We start from the raw sequence: 18463 nt of genomic DNA, 5'->3' as shown, positions 1-18463 counted from the left end.
GTTTTATCAGAGTGATTTGCACTAAAATAGAAGCATTAAAAGGTTTCCTGTGGACAGAATGAGCGTCTGTGCCAAAAACACCGCAGACCAAGGTTATTCACACAGACACAGTAGCTTCCGTACAAATGCTGCGTTTGACTTTAAAAGTTTTGAAGAAATATTCATTCGTTAACCATTTGAAAAATTCAGCAGTCTTTAATAATAACATTAATACTAATTAAAGAGTCTCCCTTTAACTGAGATGTGAAATCTGTCTCTGACGCAGTGACTGATGTTTTAAACCTTGTCTGTGTATAAGGTTTGCGTTCTGATCAGATAAAGCTGACTTGTTTAGAAATACCTATTAAAAAGTTTGCCTACGTGAATACGCACAGGCCAAGATGACAGATGGCCGTAAATATCAAATTCTGTATGGGGTTTTTCTGAGAAAGGACTAAAATAACCAAAGAATTAGCAGCATCGGGGTATCTGGCAGAACATCTACTTTGATTGAATCTAATTAGTGAGGAGGAAAGTGGCACAGCAGCTTGCCGAACATGTGTCTGTGTGACTGATTCCTCCAACCTTTTCTCCACCTCCCTCCATCTGTGCTCATGTTATCATTCTTTTCTCCGTCACCCCTCGCTTCGTTCCCCCATTGATCCCATTGGTGCGCAGCAGTGACATGTTTTGCCTCTATTTCTTGCCGACACTTGGTAATTCGGTACAGTTGTATGGGGGTGGCGACAGGAATAGCTCCAGAGTTGTAGCGTGTGTGGGAGCGTTTTCCAGAGTGGAAGCTCCGTAAGGAAGGTGCCTTCTTCAAGTTGACTGCCAAGATGCATTTTTAGACCTGGCTGGAGAACACAATACTACTGAAATTGATGTCACTGGAAGTATTTATAGATACTTACCTGAAATATTTGAATACGACGCAATTGTGCCATTTTGGGCTGTCTCTGAGCTTCATCACCCTGAGACTATGTAACAGTCAAACCAAAAGTAGATGAAGTGAGCGTTTGGGAGTCAGTGCCTATGAACAACAACAATATGGGTAAAATGTCAACTCTTTGGGTGTGAGTGCATCACACATTGACTAATGCGTCACTCAAACTGCATTTGACTGTTTGCCCCCACACTGACTACTTTGTTAAATGTGTTCACTTTTACGTCAGCTCATTAGGGGCTGACGCATTGATGAAACTGGGGTGAACTTGATGCTTTTTTTACGCATGTTTTAAAAATACATGCCGATAAATTGGCAGGATGGTGTTGGTATTTGTGAGGTTGCATGTGCAGGAGGAAAAGAGTAATATGAAATCAAAGTAATAGGCTGATAATCAGCAGGTAGATTTCTTTTCTCGGCCCTGTTCTAATTGCTAACTTACATCTGTATTTATCGAATAACAAGTACGATAATTGCTCATAATTGCACTGGTAAAGGTACGTTAATGCTATATAATTAAAGACTGAAGTGCCTTTAGTTCAGTATAATGAGAAAAGTGCAGTTTTGCCTAAATTGCTCAATTATTTAGGCTGCATGCATATGCGACTACAGTCTATTTCACAAGTCTGAATTGCTTTGAGTGAACCAGGCACTCAAAGAAGCTTCACATCTCTGGGGAATGAATCTTCCGGCATTAAATGTCAACCTTCTACAACCATAATGCCTTGGGCCATCAGTAAACATCTCCAGGCTTGTGTCTTCGGACTAAAGAAACTGAAAACTGTGCAGTTTGTGTTATCCTACAGAGCTAGCTATTTCTGACAGATGCTTTAAATTATCATCTCGACCTTAATTTGTGATTTACTCAGCTGTTATCTCCAAAATTTGTAATCACATTTGCCTGATTAAAATATACGATTAGGTGATCTCTCTCCATATGCTAAAAACAGCTCGGGACATTTAATGTAGCTATAGATAATGAGGAGTTATGTCACAATGTTTTCACTCCGCGTTGCATTTCGGGAAGGCGCCGCCATATTAGAAGGATACGCTATCCGTTGCCATGGTTACCTCGACAGAGAGAAATAGCGACAGAGAGAGAGAGAGAGAGAGAGAGGCTTGATATTTGTTTGCATTTTGCGATACGACACAGTTTCTTGGGAATAAATGGAGAAGGAGGGAGCGAAAGGAAAACTGACAAACTCATATACAGGATTTTCCCCTTATATTTAATTATAATATTAATAATAATATTACAATTATTTTCAACATATTTTTAAATATAATTCATAGATGAAGGCTCTTTGCAAGGTTTTGATTTTTTTATTAGTTTATAAACCTATAAAACAGAAATATTTGACTTGTATAACTGAATAAAGATGCCAGAGGTGGTTTTCTGCACAGTGCTGTTCACTCATCTCACTCGCACCCCTCTTGTTTTCAAGACAACGCCACGCTCTTTTCTTCTCCCAGCACAAGTCTGAGCCAATCAGAGCACAGAAACCAAAATGATATGCAGTTCTAAAATATCAAACACAGATTTTGCATCAAAATGCACAGGAGATGCAAACACACACTCTGCAGTAATGAAATTCAAATGAAGGTGTGTTTCACTTCTTGGTGACATTTGTGATGATACTAAGCTTTTGATAGACCAACAAGCTCAGGTGTTTCTTCAAATGAGAGGAAGCTACTTACTTAAAGGAGAAGTTTATCCAAAAATGAAAATTCTGCCATTTATTCATCCTCATATTGTTCCGAACCTGTACGAACACAAAAGAGGAGATGTATTAAAAAAAAACACCAAGACATACAGGAGTAATGATTTGATTTGGGGGTAAACTATCCTTTTAAAGGTGCAGTCACATTAGTGAATTTTCACAGGCAAAAAAAAGGTCCATTGATAGTGTAGAGATATATGAAGCACTTCTCACATCAAAATCACTTTGTTTCAAACTAATAATTTTTATGTTGGTCAACGTGGCAATTTGAGTGAGTGAAATCTGTGTAGGGAAATGTTTTGCCCATACGCGAAACTCCCGATTGGACGGATTCCTATTGGAATGACTGGATTTTGTGAAATTTCACAGAGCAATGGTAAATGTGACTGTTTCTTAAGTCTGTTTTTCCTCCCACAGTCTTGATGATTTTTCATTTAAAGAGATTGTTCACCCAAAAATTCAAATTCTGTCATTAATTACACACCCTCATATTGTTCCTAACCTGTAAGACTTGCGTTCATCTTCAGAACACAGATGAAGATATTTTTGATGAAATCTGAGAGCTTTCTGTCCCTCCATTGACAGCTACACAACTACCACTTTGACTCTTCAAAAAGTTCATAAAGAGATTTTAAAACTAATCCATATGAGGTTTAGTCCAAATTTTCTGAAGAGACTCGATCGCTTTATATGATGAACAGATTAAATTTAGGCTTTTATTCACATATAAACACTGATCAGTGAACTTAAACAGAAACTCAAATGAACCTGCTTGATGCAAGAGAACAAACTCTTGCTGAAGCTCAAACGTGCTGCGTAACGCGAGAATGAATCTCATTGGTTCTCACGTGAAGATTCCGTTTACCACAGCTGATGTGTGAGTTCATGAATGTTTATTAGTATGTACTATGTAGCCTAACTATTTAAAACTGAATATTTTTCCCTTACAGTTTCATAGTGACATTCATAGTTCAAAGTAACCCTTTTGTAACATTTTTATTAGGAGTCCCACAGCAATCTCTCGCGATTGTTTCTGAGAACGAGGCTTGTCTAGACTCGACTGCGGGTGAGCGATAAGGGGTGGGGGGCGGTCGGGGGAGTCAGAAAGGGACAGTTTGTCGTTCACCTGACGTTTGCAGTGCTCTCAGACAGCACTCCTGGACCCCCCTTCCTCCTTTCTCCATCATTGCCTCCCACCTGCTCTTTCCATCTCTCTTCCCTCACAACCTCCCGCATTAAAATAGGGCAACTGTTGCATAAGCATTGGAGGAGTGGGGGAGACGGATGCGAAGAGCAGGAGAGAATGTGGGGGTTGAGAGAAAGAATTGCTGGAGACTGATGGATATGCAGAGAGGTGGAAGAGAAAGAATACAATCTCTCTCTCTCTCTCCCTAAACCAGCGCTGTGTCTCTCTGTCTGGCATGCGGCCTGCCGAAAGTAGGCTATGTTTGACGCGCTTGAGGTTTACGCTGTCTGAGTCACACTACGCTGCTGAATACTAAACCCACTGATTGCATTTCTGTAATGCTTGAGCCCGCCGGATTGCACAGTCTTGCATTGAACAAAATGGCAATTCATGTTCTTCTACACAATGGAATGACAGTGATAGCTGGAGACAGAAAATTGGCGACGTTTAGTTTAAATTATGGTGTGACTTTCACGTCAGATTGAACATTTTATTTATTTAAACAAACGGTTCTGTTCAAACACTTATCAGTGTTTATTTCCTAAAACACATTCCAGAGGTCTGATTTTGTTCTGAATGCGGAAAAGAGTTCCATCGTGCCGCGGGTTTATCAAAGACAGCACGCAGTTTCCTTTTCCTTTACAGTTTCCTCGAACACTCAGACGGGAATCCTGACGGAAAGTTATGAATGTAATGGAGAATCACATAACTCCCGTCACTGGTTTGCGGTCTAATATTGGGCAATCAAAAATATTTGATTGTGTTGGTCAGGGTCACTCAGACCAGACCACGCGGTTACCTTTAGTATGTTTATGAAGAACTATTAGGGTTCCAAAACGGCAATGCCATATAGAAGAACCATGTTATGTTCCCCAAATAAGCTTTCAGAGAACAGTTCCTAAAATAACCATTGTTTTCTTAATTTTAATGATCTAAAGAACCTTTTGTGCAATGGAAAGTGGATGTGAAAAGTTCTTCATGGAACCATAGATGCCAATAGAGTATTTAAAATCTTAGATCCTTATTTTGTGCCCTCAGCCACATGGGATTGGTTAAAGCAACAACTTAAAGAGATAGTTCACTTAAAAATGAACATTCTGTCATCATTTAATCACCCTCAAGTTGTTTCAAACCTGTATGAATTTCTTTCTTCTGCTTCCAGACAGTTGATGGACTCCATTGACTTCCATAGTAGGAAAAGAATATGGAAGTCAATGGGGTCCATCAACTGACAATTCTTCAAAATATCTTCCTTTGTGTTCAGCAGAAGAAAGAAATTCATACAGGTTTGAAACAACTTGAGGGTGAGTAAATGATGACAGAATTTTCATTTTTAAGTGAACTATTCCTTTAAAGTCCAGTTTGTCTAAACAAGTTATCAGGGGGAAAAAAGCACATGCAGGGGAGCGAATCACGTGACTCTAAATTCCGCAGCTTCTCTCTCTCGCATTCTTTGGGAGCAGACAGACGTACACGCGTGGCGAACCCGGACGATGAGAACACAGGGGAGGTAGAGCAATGACCTCATGCTGTCTGCCCCTCCAGATGTTTCCAGACACGACTGAGAGTTTCCCCATTTACCAGACAGAAGCAAAGGGAGAAAAAAAGGAGACTCGTTTCTTTATGGGGTGTGGGATGGATAAAGATGTTATAATATGTAGATATCCAAAAGAATCCAATCTGGAAACGGGACAACTTCCCCAAATGTTTAACATATGTTGAAAAATGTGGAAGATCAGCGATTACCGTAGTTCCCACATGCTACTCTCTCAGAAAATAAAGTGCGTAATTGTACCTTTAGGGGTACAATGGCTTGTCACTGGGGCTTGAGGGTACAACATTGTACCTTAACCTTTAAAAGAAACGGTACATATATGTACGTTTTAATGCTTTTTGACCCTCAAAAAGGTACATATGTACCTTGAGGTCCAATAATAAGCCCTATGGGGCACGTTAGTGTAGATTGTACCTTGGGGGACAGAAATGGACTCCTACTGTACCCCTATTTCTGGGTTCACCTTGAAAATAAACCAGCCTAAATTGAGCTGGTTTAGATTTAGATTTAGAGATCAGTGTAGAAACCCCTCCAAACACACTTGGTGGCCTCAGCAAACTTTAAAGGGGGGACGAAGATAACTTAAAATCATTTAAAATAAGGCAAAATACCCTAAACAAAAGTTTTTTTTTGAAGAAGAAGAAGAACCAGGATTATATACATTTTAAGTTCTAAAATATTTTACAGAGCATAAATTGTGTGTAAAAAATAAATAAAATAAAAATCCTTTTTTTAAATATGAAGAACATTCCGCTTTTAAAACTTCTGGAATTCTCAAACTTATTTTAATTATAATTATTAAGTTAGTTTTTATGCATACTCCCACCCTTGGTGTCACAGACAATGCTTAAACTAGTCTCAGACTAAAATGCATGTTTGAGTTGTTTTAACTGAAAGCAACTTATTATGTCAGAGTCATTGTTTTGTCTTGAGATGCACATCAGTAATTTTTTCTAAGTCAGTTTTATAAAAAGCTACTTAAATGTCCTAATTGAACTAAGGTCGAATCTTGGCTTAATCTAAACCCTGTCTGTAAAACCAGGCCATAGTGTCTTTAAATAAAAATAAAACAACATGAAAACAAAACTATTATTATTGTTGACCCTTTTCCACAGTTATCAGCATCACAAATCCAAGTTTTTCATATTTTCATTAAAAAAAAAACTATACATTTATAACGCTTTGTGTTTGGCAAAAAAAAATAAAAAAAAATGACACTGCTTCAAGGGTGTTTATAATACAATGGCTAATAAAGTGACAGAAAATATCTCATAATTCTCTCTTCTGACTGCTTTAAGCAATCTCTCGATATGTATTCCCTCTTTTGGAAAGTTGAGGAAAGGCTATCATGCATTTTATCCTTTGCTATCGGAGCAAATGGGAAATCTCACCACTATATTAGTTTACCCAACTACGACGACTTCGCTTCTGGGAACCCCAGAAATGTGAAAAAGGTCCTTGTGGGTCAAAAAGGTTGAGAACCACTGCTCTAAAACCAGCCAGGGTGGTTTACAATGATTTTTCAGTAGGGTGATTTTAAGATTTAAGCTCATCTTCACAACGGAGACTATTTCCTTACACATTAGCATTGCACTCACTGTACTTTATGCTTTAATGCAAGTATTGTTTTCTTAACTTCACAACATGTCCGCAGGGAAGCCTGTGTTAATGGAGGATACAGCAGCAGACAGTTAGTTTCAGTTCAGCTGCAGATGTTCCGGTTCTCTGCAACTCCGTCCGTCTGCGCAAAGCAAACACAGTCGTCTAAACCCAGAAAGTAAACAAAGGTCCAGGGCAATAACCATAGATAAAATGCAATAACACACTGTTGTGCAGTGTTCTTCGAGAATGCACAGAGTATTATGAGACCGTTTCGGCTCATTGGGAAGTTAGAGAAAGAGGTTATGCAACGCTGTTAGGGTGAGGATGCCAAGATGGGTGTCAACAACACAGAGCTATTGTGGGATGGGCCTTGCTGTTGCCTGGTTACAAATATTTTGGGCAGGGAACCAGGCAAACATGTCCCGCCTCTCCAGGAAACAAGACACTCTCGTGATTGATGCAGGGGTTCAAGTTGTACAAAGAACAGAGAGAGAAAAACAGACAGAGAAAACAAAACACACGGCCCTCCCCTGCATTATGGAACTTTTTTTTTTTGGAGCAAGATGGCAAGGGTTAATTAAAAAAAACAAGGCAGACAATATGTCTCTTAAGTAATGGCAAAACAGGACAACTAAGCTTTATTTTTGCATAAAGCCAAATGAATGCATGAGAACACCCAAGACCCGGGAGCGCAGTTGGGCTGTTTGAACTGAAATGCAAATAAACATATTTTCCTATTCATTGTTCTGCCAGTAACTCACAAACTGCAGCAACTGTAGTCACGTATAGAAACAACAAAACATGTGCCGATCGCCTGAGTAAACTCTTTGTGCATGCCAGTTTGTGATCACAGGACAAATCAGCACGCTAAACGGCATGCTTACATCTCTTGGGTTAACTTACTTAACTAAGAGAGAAATACATTTGTATTTATACAGCATGTTTAAAACCGCTGATACGTTTAATAAAAACTTTTAAAAAAGGAGCAAACTTCTAATATAGCATAGGTGCACAAGCTATTTATATATTAAAAAGCATTCAAAAAATTATTAATTACTAATAAAAAAATGAACATTAAAACAATTAAAAAATACGTAAAGAAAAAAAAATGTATAGAACACACTAAATGTTAGGCTGCCTGTTTTAGTCCTGTTCTAGAGATCGAGATTTTTTTACACTTCCATATCACAGTCTTTTACTAGCTTTAATGACTTAAAGTGTCAATCAATTCTGAGTCATTTTTTGTACTTCGCACCACAGCTTCTGTCTTTGGAACAGCTAGACTGCCAACGCATTAACAGAATCTTTTATTAATATTCTGTTGTAGTTCATCCACTTTCTGGTTTTGTCGGTTTGTCCAGTTGATTTACTGCAGAGTCTGCACCTCTTAAATCAGTGATGTTCAGTCGTGCTGGGGATCCATGCACTGACATGTGTTGAATAAATAAGGCATAGCACTGAAAACTAAGTATGTACAGAGTTTTACTAGTCAAGTATTTTAAAAACTGTATTGTCGGCAAAAAGACACCAGGAAACATTATACACAATATACAACAGTTACATAAGAATCTCATAACTTGATGTATATGATCATTACCTTTTATAACATTTGCATAGTTCATTTTACTGTTTCGTGCCATTGCTGTCACATCTTTAAAAAGCTGTCAAGAACCCTGTCTATGTCACGCTTTAAATGCACCAGTGGTAATTCTGGGGTCTAATGGCATGATTTATTGATTTTTTATTTTATTTTATCTTGTTATTTCTATTTAATTTCCAAATTAATTGCACTATTTCTTTGCTGTTGATTGTGGATAACTAGATGCAATTATGTATCCTGTAAAACATGAGAACCTTATAACATGTAGGCCTGGTTTCACAGACAGGGTTTAGATTAAGCCAGGATTAGGCCTTAGTTTTATTAGGACATTTAAGTAGCTTTTATAAACTTGCAAAACAATGGCACTGATATATTTTAAGATAAGACAGGCCAAGTTGCTTTCAGTTAAAACAACTCAAACATGCATTTTGGGGGGATAACAGATCAAAGATAACTTTGATAACAGATTAAAGAATGCTTGATATATAAAGAGCAGTGCATTACATTTCTTTTTTAAATAAGCTGTATAATATATTTAGTTAATTACAGTAGCTAGATAAATAAACTAATAATGTCTTAATCAAAAATATGCCACTATGTTCAAGTTGTCCACATTCAGCCAATAGTTTGTGCATTGAATTAAACCAGTTACACCTGGATTTCCTGCTGTGTAAGCAACATGTTTAAATTATTTTAAAAAAAGTATAAGAATATTAATGCAAATAACTATTGTGCATATCTAGATCTAAAAACATTAAACCTGATTTAATATCGGTGGCTTGTTGTTTTATAGAATATCAGCTACTTAAAAGATGCCTGATCCATGTAGTAAAGTAGAATAGACACCAGCCACAGTCTTTTGTGTTTATGCAAACCTTTTACTCAACAGAGATAAAACATACTAGTTGGCATAAATTGTGTAAAAGATCCAAGAAGTATGACTTATTGTGGACTATAACAGGCAACTAACCATCTAACAGATTATACACATTTCGAGTAGCCTCGAGCGTGGTTTTGAAATCATTCATTTTGTTACTAACATGACGGCTACTATCCGTCTGCAACAGTTGCACGCTAGCTAAAAAAAAAAAAAAAAAAAAAAAAGATTAGCACGCTAGCTACAGCTAATGGGACTAACTACAAAAATAAACGACGACTAAAAAAAGCCTACGTGTGGTCTACTCATAATAAACTAAAACATGTAACTATGCGCCTTTTAATATCTTGTAAAAGCACAAGAATGTAAACACACACACACAACTGAAAGCGCGCTTTCCCACAGGCAAAACTCTCACAGTTTAACCACTGTGTGTGTGGCTGTACCGCCCCTTTAAGGGTTACCGCGGAAACCGGTTGCTACGCAGCAAAAACAAAAAAGTACCAATCGTCGTGACGTCCTTGCGTCAGACGCGCGGGAACGCCGTTTCCTCGGCGACGAGACGTTGTATACATACGCAGGTTTGGTTGTAAACGTCGCGGGATTGTTTGCTTTAAAGAATCCGTTTACTTGGTTTTGCATTAAACCATGTGAGACGGTTAACAGGAGTTTGTTTACTATTATCATCGTATTGTTTCCCTCGGTCTGTACATTTCTTGACTGGAATGGAAATGTTATAATGCAGACCAACGGAATTTAAAGAGACAGTTCACTCAAAATGAAAAGTCACAATGTACTTATTCCTGATGTCGTTCCAACACAGTATGCATTTATTTTGATCGTTAAACTAAAATACGTTAGTGTTAATGAATTTCTTTCGCTTGTTAAGCGACTGTCAGCCTCAGACACCACAATATCAGACAGGATAACAGTCACCATTCATTTTCATTGTAGTGAAAGTTAATGCATTCTGAAAAATGCCGGGTTGTTTATGGACAAACACAACTTGGATTTTTGGGTTTAAAATCTAATTTAAAGTCCATATTTGACCGTCGAAACAACTCATCATTTCCAGAATGCGTTCACTTTCACTACAATGAAAATGAATGGTGACTGTTATCCTGTCTAACATCACATTCTGTGGTCCACAGAAAAACGGGGGAAAGGGTTTGGTGAGTAATTTAAATGACTTTTCATCTCAGTCACAGCTCTTCAGTCAAACTTTCCAAGTTATCAAACTAACATGTTATTTGCATTAACCAACGGGCCGCCTAAAGCACCTGCCACTGATTTAACGCTATAGATGCGTCTCCTTATCTAGTTCATCTTGAAACATCCCACATATAATTTCTCTGACGTTTTAACGGATTTTGGTCAAATGTTTGAAGTATCCTACTCCGCATTAGTCATTCTTGTTCGGTCGTTATAACGTCTAGCACAGGACACGGCGTTCTCCGCCGGTGACGCTCAAGAGCTGCTGACTAATTGTTGTTTTCCCCACCCTTCCTTTCCTTGCCCACCGTCGAGATATAGCCTAAGGTATTGGTTGGTACACCGTTTTACCTTGCATATTATACCGCGTTTATTTGAGTGCGTTACCTTACTAATAAGCCACGCTCGTTTCCCTGCACACAGAGCAATGAATCAGCTTTGTTCCTACATGAAGTGAAATGTGACAGTAGCCTATAGTGACACTCACTATGACTTCCGTCACTACATCCCACTGCCCGGCCTGGAACTTGTACTACATGCTTCTTGTAAATGGCGCATAATAATGAGCGCTTTGTTTGCTGAACAATCCTGACAGATCCACTGATCGCCGTGCATTATCATTTTAAGCATATAAGAGATTGTCTTAAAACTATGGGTTTAAAAAAAATGTCATTGAATATAACAACTGATTATAACATATTTATATAACACGATTTGATAATAACAAAGAGATGGATGCATCATGCATATAGTTCCCACACTTACCCACAACAGAAAACAGGCAATGTAAATCACTGCACCGACCGGTTCTCAAGACTGTTAGCAGCGAATGAAGATCCAGTGTATCGGGGAATCCGCGGGGCGTGTCGCTGAGAAGTTTACAAGTGAGTCAAAACAGCTGAAAGAGGGTTTCCCTCGTGTGCTACTGCTTACCTCAGCACAATATCCTTCTTAAATTAGCTTTACGATTGCTCAGGTGTTTTATATAGGTGTGCCATATGCATATGCACATCTTTTTTGAGTCAGTATCTAATGCAAGATGCAATGACTTAAACATCCAAGTTGACTGTACTTAAAATTTTAAAAAATGTACTTTTTTTTACAGTGAATATATATGTATATATAAACACACACGTATGTACTATAAATAATATTAAACTGAAAAACTTAAGTTCAGCTGTTAATTCAACTAAGTAAATGTTGTGCCAAAGTTAAAACATGCAAAATAAAAACTGACTAAAATCGAGTAAATTATTGTGACTATTGAATATGATATTACACTATAAAATATTTTTTTTTTGTACAGCGTTTTCATAGCTCTAAAAGGTTTTTAAATGTGTTTCATTATTCTGTTCCGATCTCTTGTCTTTAATATTTTAATGATTAATATTAGTCTACTTTTTAAGTGTAATTTAAATATACAGTGTATAATTTAGGAGAGAAAATGGTTTATGTAAACCTGATATATAAATTACATAAACCTACAGTTAAACATAAAGCATGTTAGGCCAATAATATAGGAGAGAAAACAGGTCAAATAATCTAGGAGAGAAAATTGTTTATTTAAAGCTGATATAGTGACATATAAATTACATAAAGCTACAGTTAAACATAACGCATTTTTAGGCAAAATATGTGCAAACCGTGTCGTTTCTAAATATTGTCCGTGAAAACCATTTAACACTTAAAAATATCTTGTGGAAGTAATAGTAAACGTACCTATTCTTGACCGCGAGCTCTTCTCGTCTCTTTCTGTGGGTGAGGGAATCCCTTACACGTCATATTGCTTAGATACCGAAAACAAAAACAGTGCTTTTAGACCATATATGGGCATCTACGTCAGCGGAACACCAGTAAGAGGAGGAGCCAGGACTCCCTACTTTACAATGCGTTCTCAGGCTTCATTCACAAGAGCGCTTCGCTGCTGCCGAAACACCGCACACTTTCTACTCCCGTTTATAATAAACACATGCCGGATTATTTTTTATGGATTTATAAATGCACATTTCACGGATTGTACCAAGACCTGGGAAGTGTTATCCAAGGAGCGATTGGAATATAGAAGTTTCCTCCAGCAGGGAACTGGATTGATGTCTTAATGCAACTATTTTGGAAAGAGACCAAGGGCATCTTCACGAAGACTCAAAATAAAACTGGTTACGGTAGGTGACTTTAATATAGGCTGATAAAACATATTTAATATACAACGCACCCGGTTTCGCTTTTATAGTGCATTACGGTTTACAAAAGCAAATAGTTAATGCCCTGGCAAAACGCTTCAGTGTGTCTTGTGTTGCGTGACAGGTGACTACCCGTTCTCACCGGGCACACTAGGTGTTTCGGCTTCTTTCGGCTCCACCGGGGAGATGTATCAGGGGTTCCCCGGAGACCCCGACACCGGCTCCCGTGGAAGCTCATCTCCTTCTCTTGAATCTCAGTACCTGTCTTCCGTGGAATCCTTCGGGAGTCCGCCCACCACCAGCGCACCGCAAGTAAGTCACAGTATTTAAACGCATTTAAACATCGTAAAGCTACAAATAATTGTTTTGCTAAACAGCACGGTCGCTGCGAGATGTGTGTCTGAGTGAAGCTGCAAAGGGTATGCGTTTGAATTCTTTCTTTCTGCATTTGTAAAGTCGGAATAGAATTTAATAGAATACTGACATGTCAGCATGCGCGCGGAATCAGGCCGGTAGCAACGTGGTGGGTTTACAGCAGCACGCCGAGAAACAGATGACAAACCGTGGAACTCTCCGACTCGCGCATTCGAAGCTCCGCCTCGCGCTCACTGCTACCGCTCTCGCTTCTGCGTGACGTCAATGCGTTCTATTTTGGAGTGTTACGTTGGGTTGCTAAGGGGAACACCGGGGGTGTGACGGGGGCGGAGGAACCGGCACGGGAGGGCGACTCTAGGCCGCTGATTGGCTGCGTCACGCTGCGCACGCTCTGCCTAACACGCTTTCATATGAATATTAATGACACTTGGACTCGCAACTGGCATCACTGAAATAAGAAACCGTACTAATACAGTTGTGTCTCCTAAATATGTTTTAAAGGGATAGTTCACCCAAAAATGAAAACTGTGTCATCATTTACCCACTCTCATGTTGTTCTAAACCTGAATGAGTTTCTTTCTTCTGGTGAGCACAGAAGAAGATTTTTTTAAGAATGTATTTGACGGTAGCCATTGGCTTCTGTGTTCGTGAGGGTGAGTAAATGATGATACAATTTTCATTTTTGAACGAACTATCCCTTTAATAGTCGTGCACAGATCATTTATTAAATGGCTAAATGGTCACTGGAACTCTTTCTCACAAAACAGAAAGCTCTGATAAGGATCCATGTTTTTTAAAATGTTACACACTATTTCCATAATGTTTAGTCTGTTATCTTTATATGGAGGCACTGGAAAATCCAGCTTTACCGCAGTGTTATTTTCATATCATTGATGTTCTATTATAGTTTTTGTTAATATTTTGAATAAGACAATATTTTGAAAAAAAAAAAATCGTTTTTCTTCATATTTAGCCTACAATGAAAAATTGCCGTAGAAACTATTTTCGTTTTCACTCGGAAATTGCTTGAAAATTTTACAATTAATTACAAAGGAACTGCAAGAGATGACATTTTGAAGTGGAACGATTGAAATAGTATTTTCCTGTAAAACATACTGAAATAATCTTTGTTGCATTCCCAACTTCGAAAAATGATTTCTAAAGTGTAGTTTGTGTACATTTTTATTTTATTTTAATTCATTTTAGGGAAACACTTTATTTTACAGTGTATTTTACATATGCATAATTACATGCAAACCCTAATCCTACCCTAACCCTATAGTAAGAACATGTAGTTAACTAATATTACTTCAATGTATAACTAACATTGACAACTTAAAATAAAGTCTAACCCATTTGAGTTATTTTAGCATTTCAAGTTAAACTAAATGAAAATGAGAAAGTGTTGCCTTAGCTGAAATAATTTTGTTTCAGTTAACATTCAATTTGTTTAAATTTTTTATGTTTTAGTTAACATTATTAATCCTGTGGATGCCAAGTTGGTGAGGCCCATAGTTTTATGCTGCTTATTTTTTCTGTTTCCAGGAGTGTGTATCAGCCACTGGCGGGGTAGCGTTGGGTGGAGGGTCGACCGGCACCGGGGCAGGGGTGGACATGCCCAGCTCATTTGTACCCACAGTGACGGCCATCACCACCAGCCAGGATCTGCAGTGGATGGTGCAGCCCACTCTCATCTCCTCCATGGCCCCGGGGCAAAGCGGCTCGGGCTCCAGCACCATGACACAGCCCGTTGCCTTGGATCCTTACGACCTCCCAGGCCCGAGCTTTTCATCCCCGGGAAGCTTCACCCCACCAAGCTCGGATACTCCTGGCCCGGTGCGACAGTCCCGGAGCCGCCGTCGTGCGCGGGATGAAGCGGTGAGTGGGGACCACGACGGCACGGTTAGTCGTTTGATTCGAAAAAGCCTAAAACAAGGTTTAATAAGATACTGAATTTGTTCTGTTTCCAGCTGACCCCCGAGGAGGAGGAGAAAAGACGTGTGAGACGAGAGAGAAATAAACTGGCCGCCGCTAAGTGTAGGAACCGACGGCGTGAGCTCACAGACAGGTTACAGTCGGTGAGCGATGCTGTACTCACATATACTTACACTTGTTACATTACATCCAATGCAATATTTGATCCATGATAACAGGCATCATAGTTACTGGATTCATAACATGCCATTCTGCTCTTTACAATGATAGTTTGTAAATGGTACCAACGCACATGTGCATTGTAATTTGAAAGGGCTAGCATATAAACCCGCCGTAATTATACTGTGGGAACAGAGTTTAGCAATTTCGCAATTAAGCAAATAAAGTTTATTTGTGTTGTTGCTCTCTGAAACTATAGCAACGCGTACTTTGAAGTAGTGCTTTAAGGAAAGCCTTGTTTTTGTGCTCGTTCCATGTGATCATATAATCTCTGTCCCCTTGTGTCCCTCTCCTCTTGTCTCTCCAACACAAGGAGACAGACATTTTGGAGGAGGAGAAGGCCGAGCTAGAGGCGGAAATATCCGAGCTGCAGAAGGAGAAGGAGCGTCTGGAGTTCGTCCTGGTCGCCCACCAACCCGGTTGCAAAATGCCCTATCAGGACCAGCCCCCCGCTCCGCTGCCGCAGACGTCCCCACAGGCGCCTTCTGTCTCCGTGGTGGGCTTGACTGTGAAGGAGGACTCTTTCTACCTGCCGCCCGCCTACTCGTCCCACCACCACCACCACCACCACCAACAACAACACCACCACCAACAACAGCAACAGCAACAGCAACAGCAACAGCACATCCCGGTTTCACAGCCCACGCAGACACAGCCGGCCCCAGCACAACAACAGCAGCCAGGGATGATGCAGGAGGTAGCCTTTTCTAGTTCTTTCTATGGGCAGGGCCAGCCGGCGCCGGACGGCCCGTGTCTTGTTGCCGACGGTGGCGGTAACCCTGACGCCGGCAGCTACATCCCCTCATACACATCTTCATTTGTGTTCACCTACCCAGAGGGAGCCTGCGGGGCCAGCGCTAACCAGCGAACCAGCAGCAGCGATCAGTCGTCTGATTCCCTGAACTCACCCTCGCTTCTTGCACTCTGAGAGCTCTGCATATCTCTGCTTGCCTATCGACAGCACCACATATGTACATACACATTCAAACGTCCACCATCACACCTCTCAGACATCGCATTGATCGTTTACAGCTAAGCCCTGCGAGGCCCAGATGCGTTAGTGTCTGAGTGACTTCATCAGATGATGTAAGTGTATATTAATTCACAATGAATTCAGGCTTAATATCAAGATGAGTCAGTAGCCCACACACACACACACACTCACACACACACTTAAATTGTCATAGACATTTTAATCCGTTTGACACATATCACATCTTTTATCTTTTTCTCGCTCCAGCTTACATTGGTGCACCATCTCCCTCCTTCTCTCTCTTCACGCCTGGTGCCTGCTGTGTATTTGTCTAAGCAAAAAAAAAAAAGGGGGGGGTACAGAACTGCTTTGTGGGTTTTGTTTTGGGCTACCTTGCTACCCTTTCTGTCTCCATCCAGTTCATCCACACCTCGTCTGACGTCTTCCTATGACAAAAGAACATGACCACACACTCTCTACCTACCTAGCTATCTCTCTTTTTTTTCTCCCTCCGTTGTCCATCTCCACATCTGTTTCTCCTCTCTCCTGTCTTTATGTACCTCTGGTTCTCACTGAAGCCTTCAGCCCCCGAGAGTCCGTTGGACCCTGAAAACCCATGGATCCTTGAGTGACCACAAACCCCCCCCCTCGCACGGACCGGCCCACAGAGGAACTTCACAATGAGCGGACAACTAAACGAACCAGCCACAGCGCGCAGATCAAACGCCGTCTCAGATGCCACCACACAGGCTAAAGGAACGGGACTCTTTATTCCTCCTCAGCGCTGAGGATTTGATTTGGGATGAGCGGAGGAAACACACTAGACCTCAGCAAGGCCGACAGAGGATCTGGAGGTATGAGATGATGAGAGTATTCGCATTCAGAGCTTTCACACCGTGTTACGCCCCTTTCCCGGGGTTTCATTCTGTGTTTCAACGATAGTATTATCTCAAAAGCGACTTATCTGATGATGGCATATGAGAGTGAATCTACACTCTGGGTTTGAAGAGCATTATAATGAGTTGACCCAAAACAAAAAAAACAAAAAAAGAGAAAAAAAAAGGACAACCTCTTGGTTTTGGATGAGTGGCCTCTGTGCTTCTAAGAGTCCTTGACATTGTCCTTGAGTTGAGGCCTCTAGGCTTTGATTGTGAATGGAAGCCACAGAGGACTACATGTCCAGTTGATTTCTTTCTTTAGGGGGTTGTTCTTGTTCTTGTTCTTGTTGTTGTTGTTAAAATGGAAAAAGCACAAATGTCGGCAGCAGAGGGAAGGAACACGTAACGGTGACCTACCTAAAGGACGGGATGTGCTTTTGAATATGAACTGTTTACTTTCCTGTGAATGTTTTTGATGTTTTGAGTTACTGTTTTTTTTTTTTTTTTTATGATGCTTTTTCTCTTTTGCTCTTGATTGTGCCGTTACTGCCAAATGTCTTTCTGCAGTTATCACGAATATTGTTATTATGGTTATTATTATTATTATTTCATAATTATCTCATGTTGGCAACTAAAAAGGCATGTTGTGCACTATGAACCTTTTTTATGTCTAAAACTATATATATATATAAATATATATTATGTATGCATATATATATACATATTCAGTGTATATATATACACAATGATTGTAATGTAATATATGAATGTTCAGAAAATGTTATTTTTGTCAATGAAGACAGAAGGGAGAGCTTGATGCACTTGGTTTTGGTTTAAATATAGATATTTTTCTAAAAGAACAAAAAATATATTATAATAAACAATAACAGCCCCGCTTTACCTTAATATGAAAAGCATTGTCACTGCCTTTCATTGGAAACGTGTAACATGTATGATGACTGTATTGAAACTGTGGTGCACGTATATGTATCACAGGTTTGTGATTTGTCAATGAGGTTGGTCCCACAGCCCTTGTTCATCAAACCCTGTGGACAAAACACACTGGACGCAAAATATCTATAAATGCATAAACAGATCAATAAATATGCTATAAAGAAAAAGAAGAAATGAATTGAGTGTCTCAATGTATTCTAGATGAGCATATGATATTCAGCTGTGTTTCTCAAACAGTGGCGTTGCATTGATTTATCATGTCCAGTGTGTG

General features: G+C 39.6%; 1 protein-coding gene across 2 annotated transcripts; it reads left to right on the top strand.

Annotated features, from left to right (window-relative positions):
* The first annotated feature begins 12585 nt into the window (after nucleotides 1–12585).
* Nucleotides 12586–17389, top strand: fosb (FBJ murine osteosarcoma viral oncogene homolog B). 2 transcript variants are annotated; one of them, XM_084409355.1, is made up of 6 exons: nucleotides 12586–12840; nucleotides 12983–13170; nucleotides 14779–15111; nucleotides 15204–15311; nucleotides 15701–16084; nucleotides 16224–17383. In XM_084409355.1, the coding sequence occupies exons 1-6, from the start codon at nucleotides 12777–12779 to the stop codon at nucleotides 16287–16289; spliced, it is 1143 nt and encodes a 380-aa protein (XP_084265481.1). In that variant the 5' UTR covers nucleotides 12586–12776; the 3' UTR covers nucleotides 16290–17383. The 2 variants fall into 2 exon arrangements, with proteins under 2 accessions (XP_084265481.1, XP_084265480.1); XM_084409354.1 differs by having other exon boundaries at nucleotides 15701–17389.
* Nucleotides 17390–18463: the final 1074 nt, after the last annotated feature.

The sequence above is a fragment of the Rutilus rutilus genome, assembly GCF_951802725.1.
Source record: "Rutilus rutilus genome assembly, chromosome: 5".
Classification (NCBI taxonomy): Eukaryota; Metazoa; Chordata; class Actinopteri; order Cypriniformes; family Leuciscidae; genus Rutilus; species Rutilus rutilus.
The sequence above is the reverse complement of the archived record's forward strand: the minus strand, read 5'-3'. Positions and strand labels throughout refer to the sequence as shown.

Excerpts from the sequence above, each read along its gene's own strand:
- fosb (XM_084409354.1), top strand. The coding sequence starts at position 12,777 with ATGCAACTATTTTGGAAAGAGACCAAGGGCATCTTCACGAAGACTCAA. Across the intron at positions 12,841-12,982 it reads TCAAAATAAAACTGGTTACG|GTGACTACCCGTTCTCACCG; the intron begins GTAGGTGACTTT and ends GTTGCGTGACAG. Across the intron at positions 15,312-15,700 it reads TCACAGACAGGTTACAGTCG|GAGACAGACATTTTGGAGGA; the intron begins GTGAGCGATGCT and ends CTCCAACACAAG.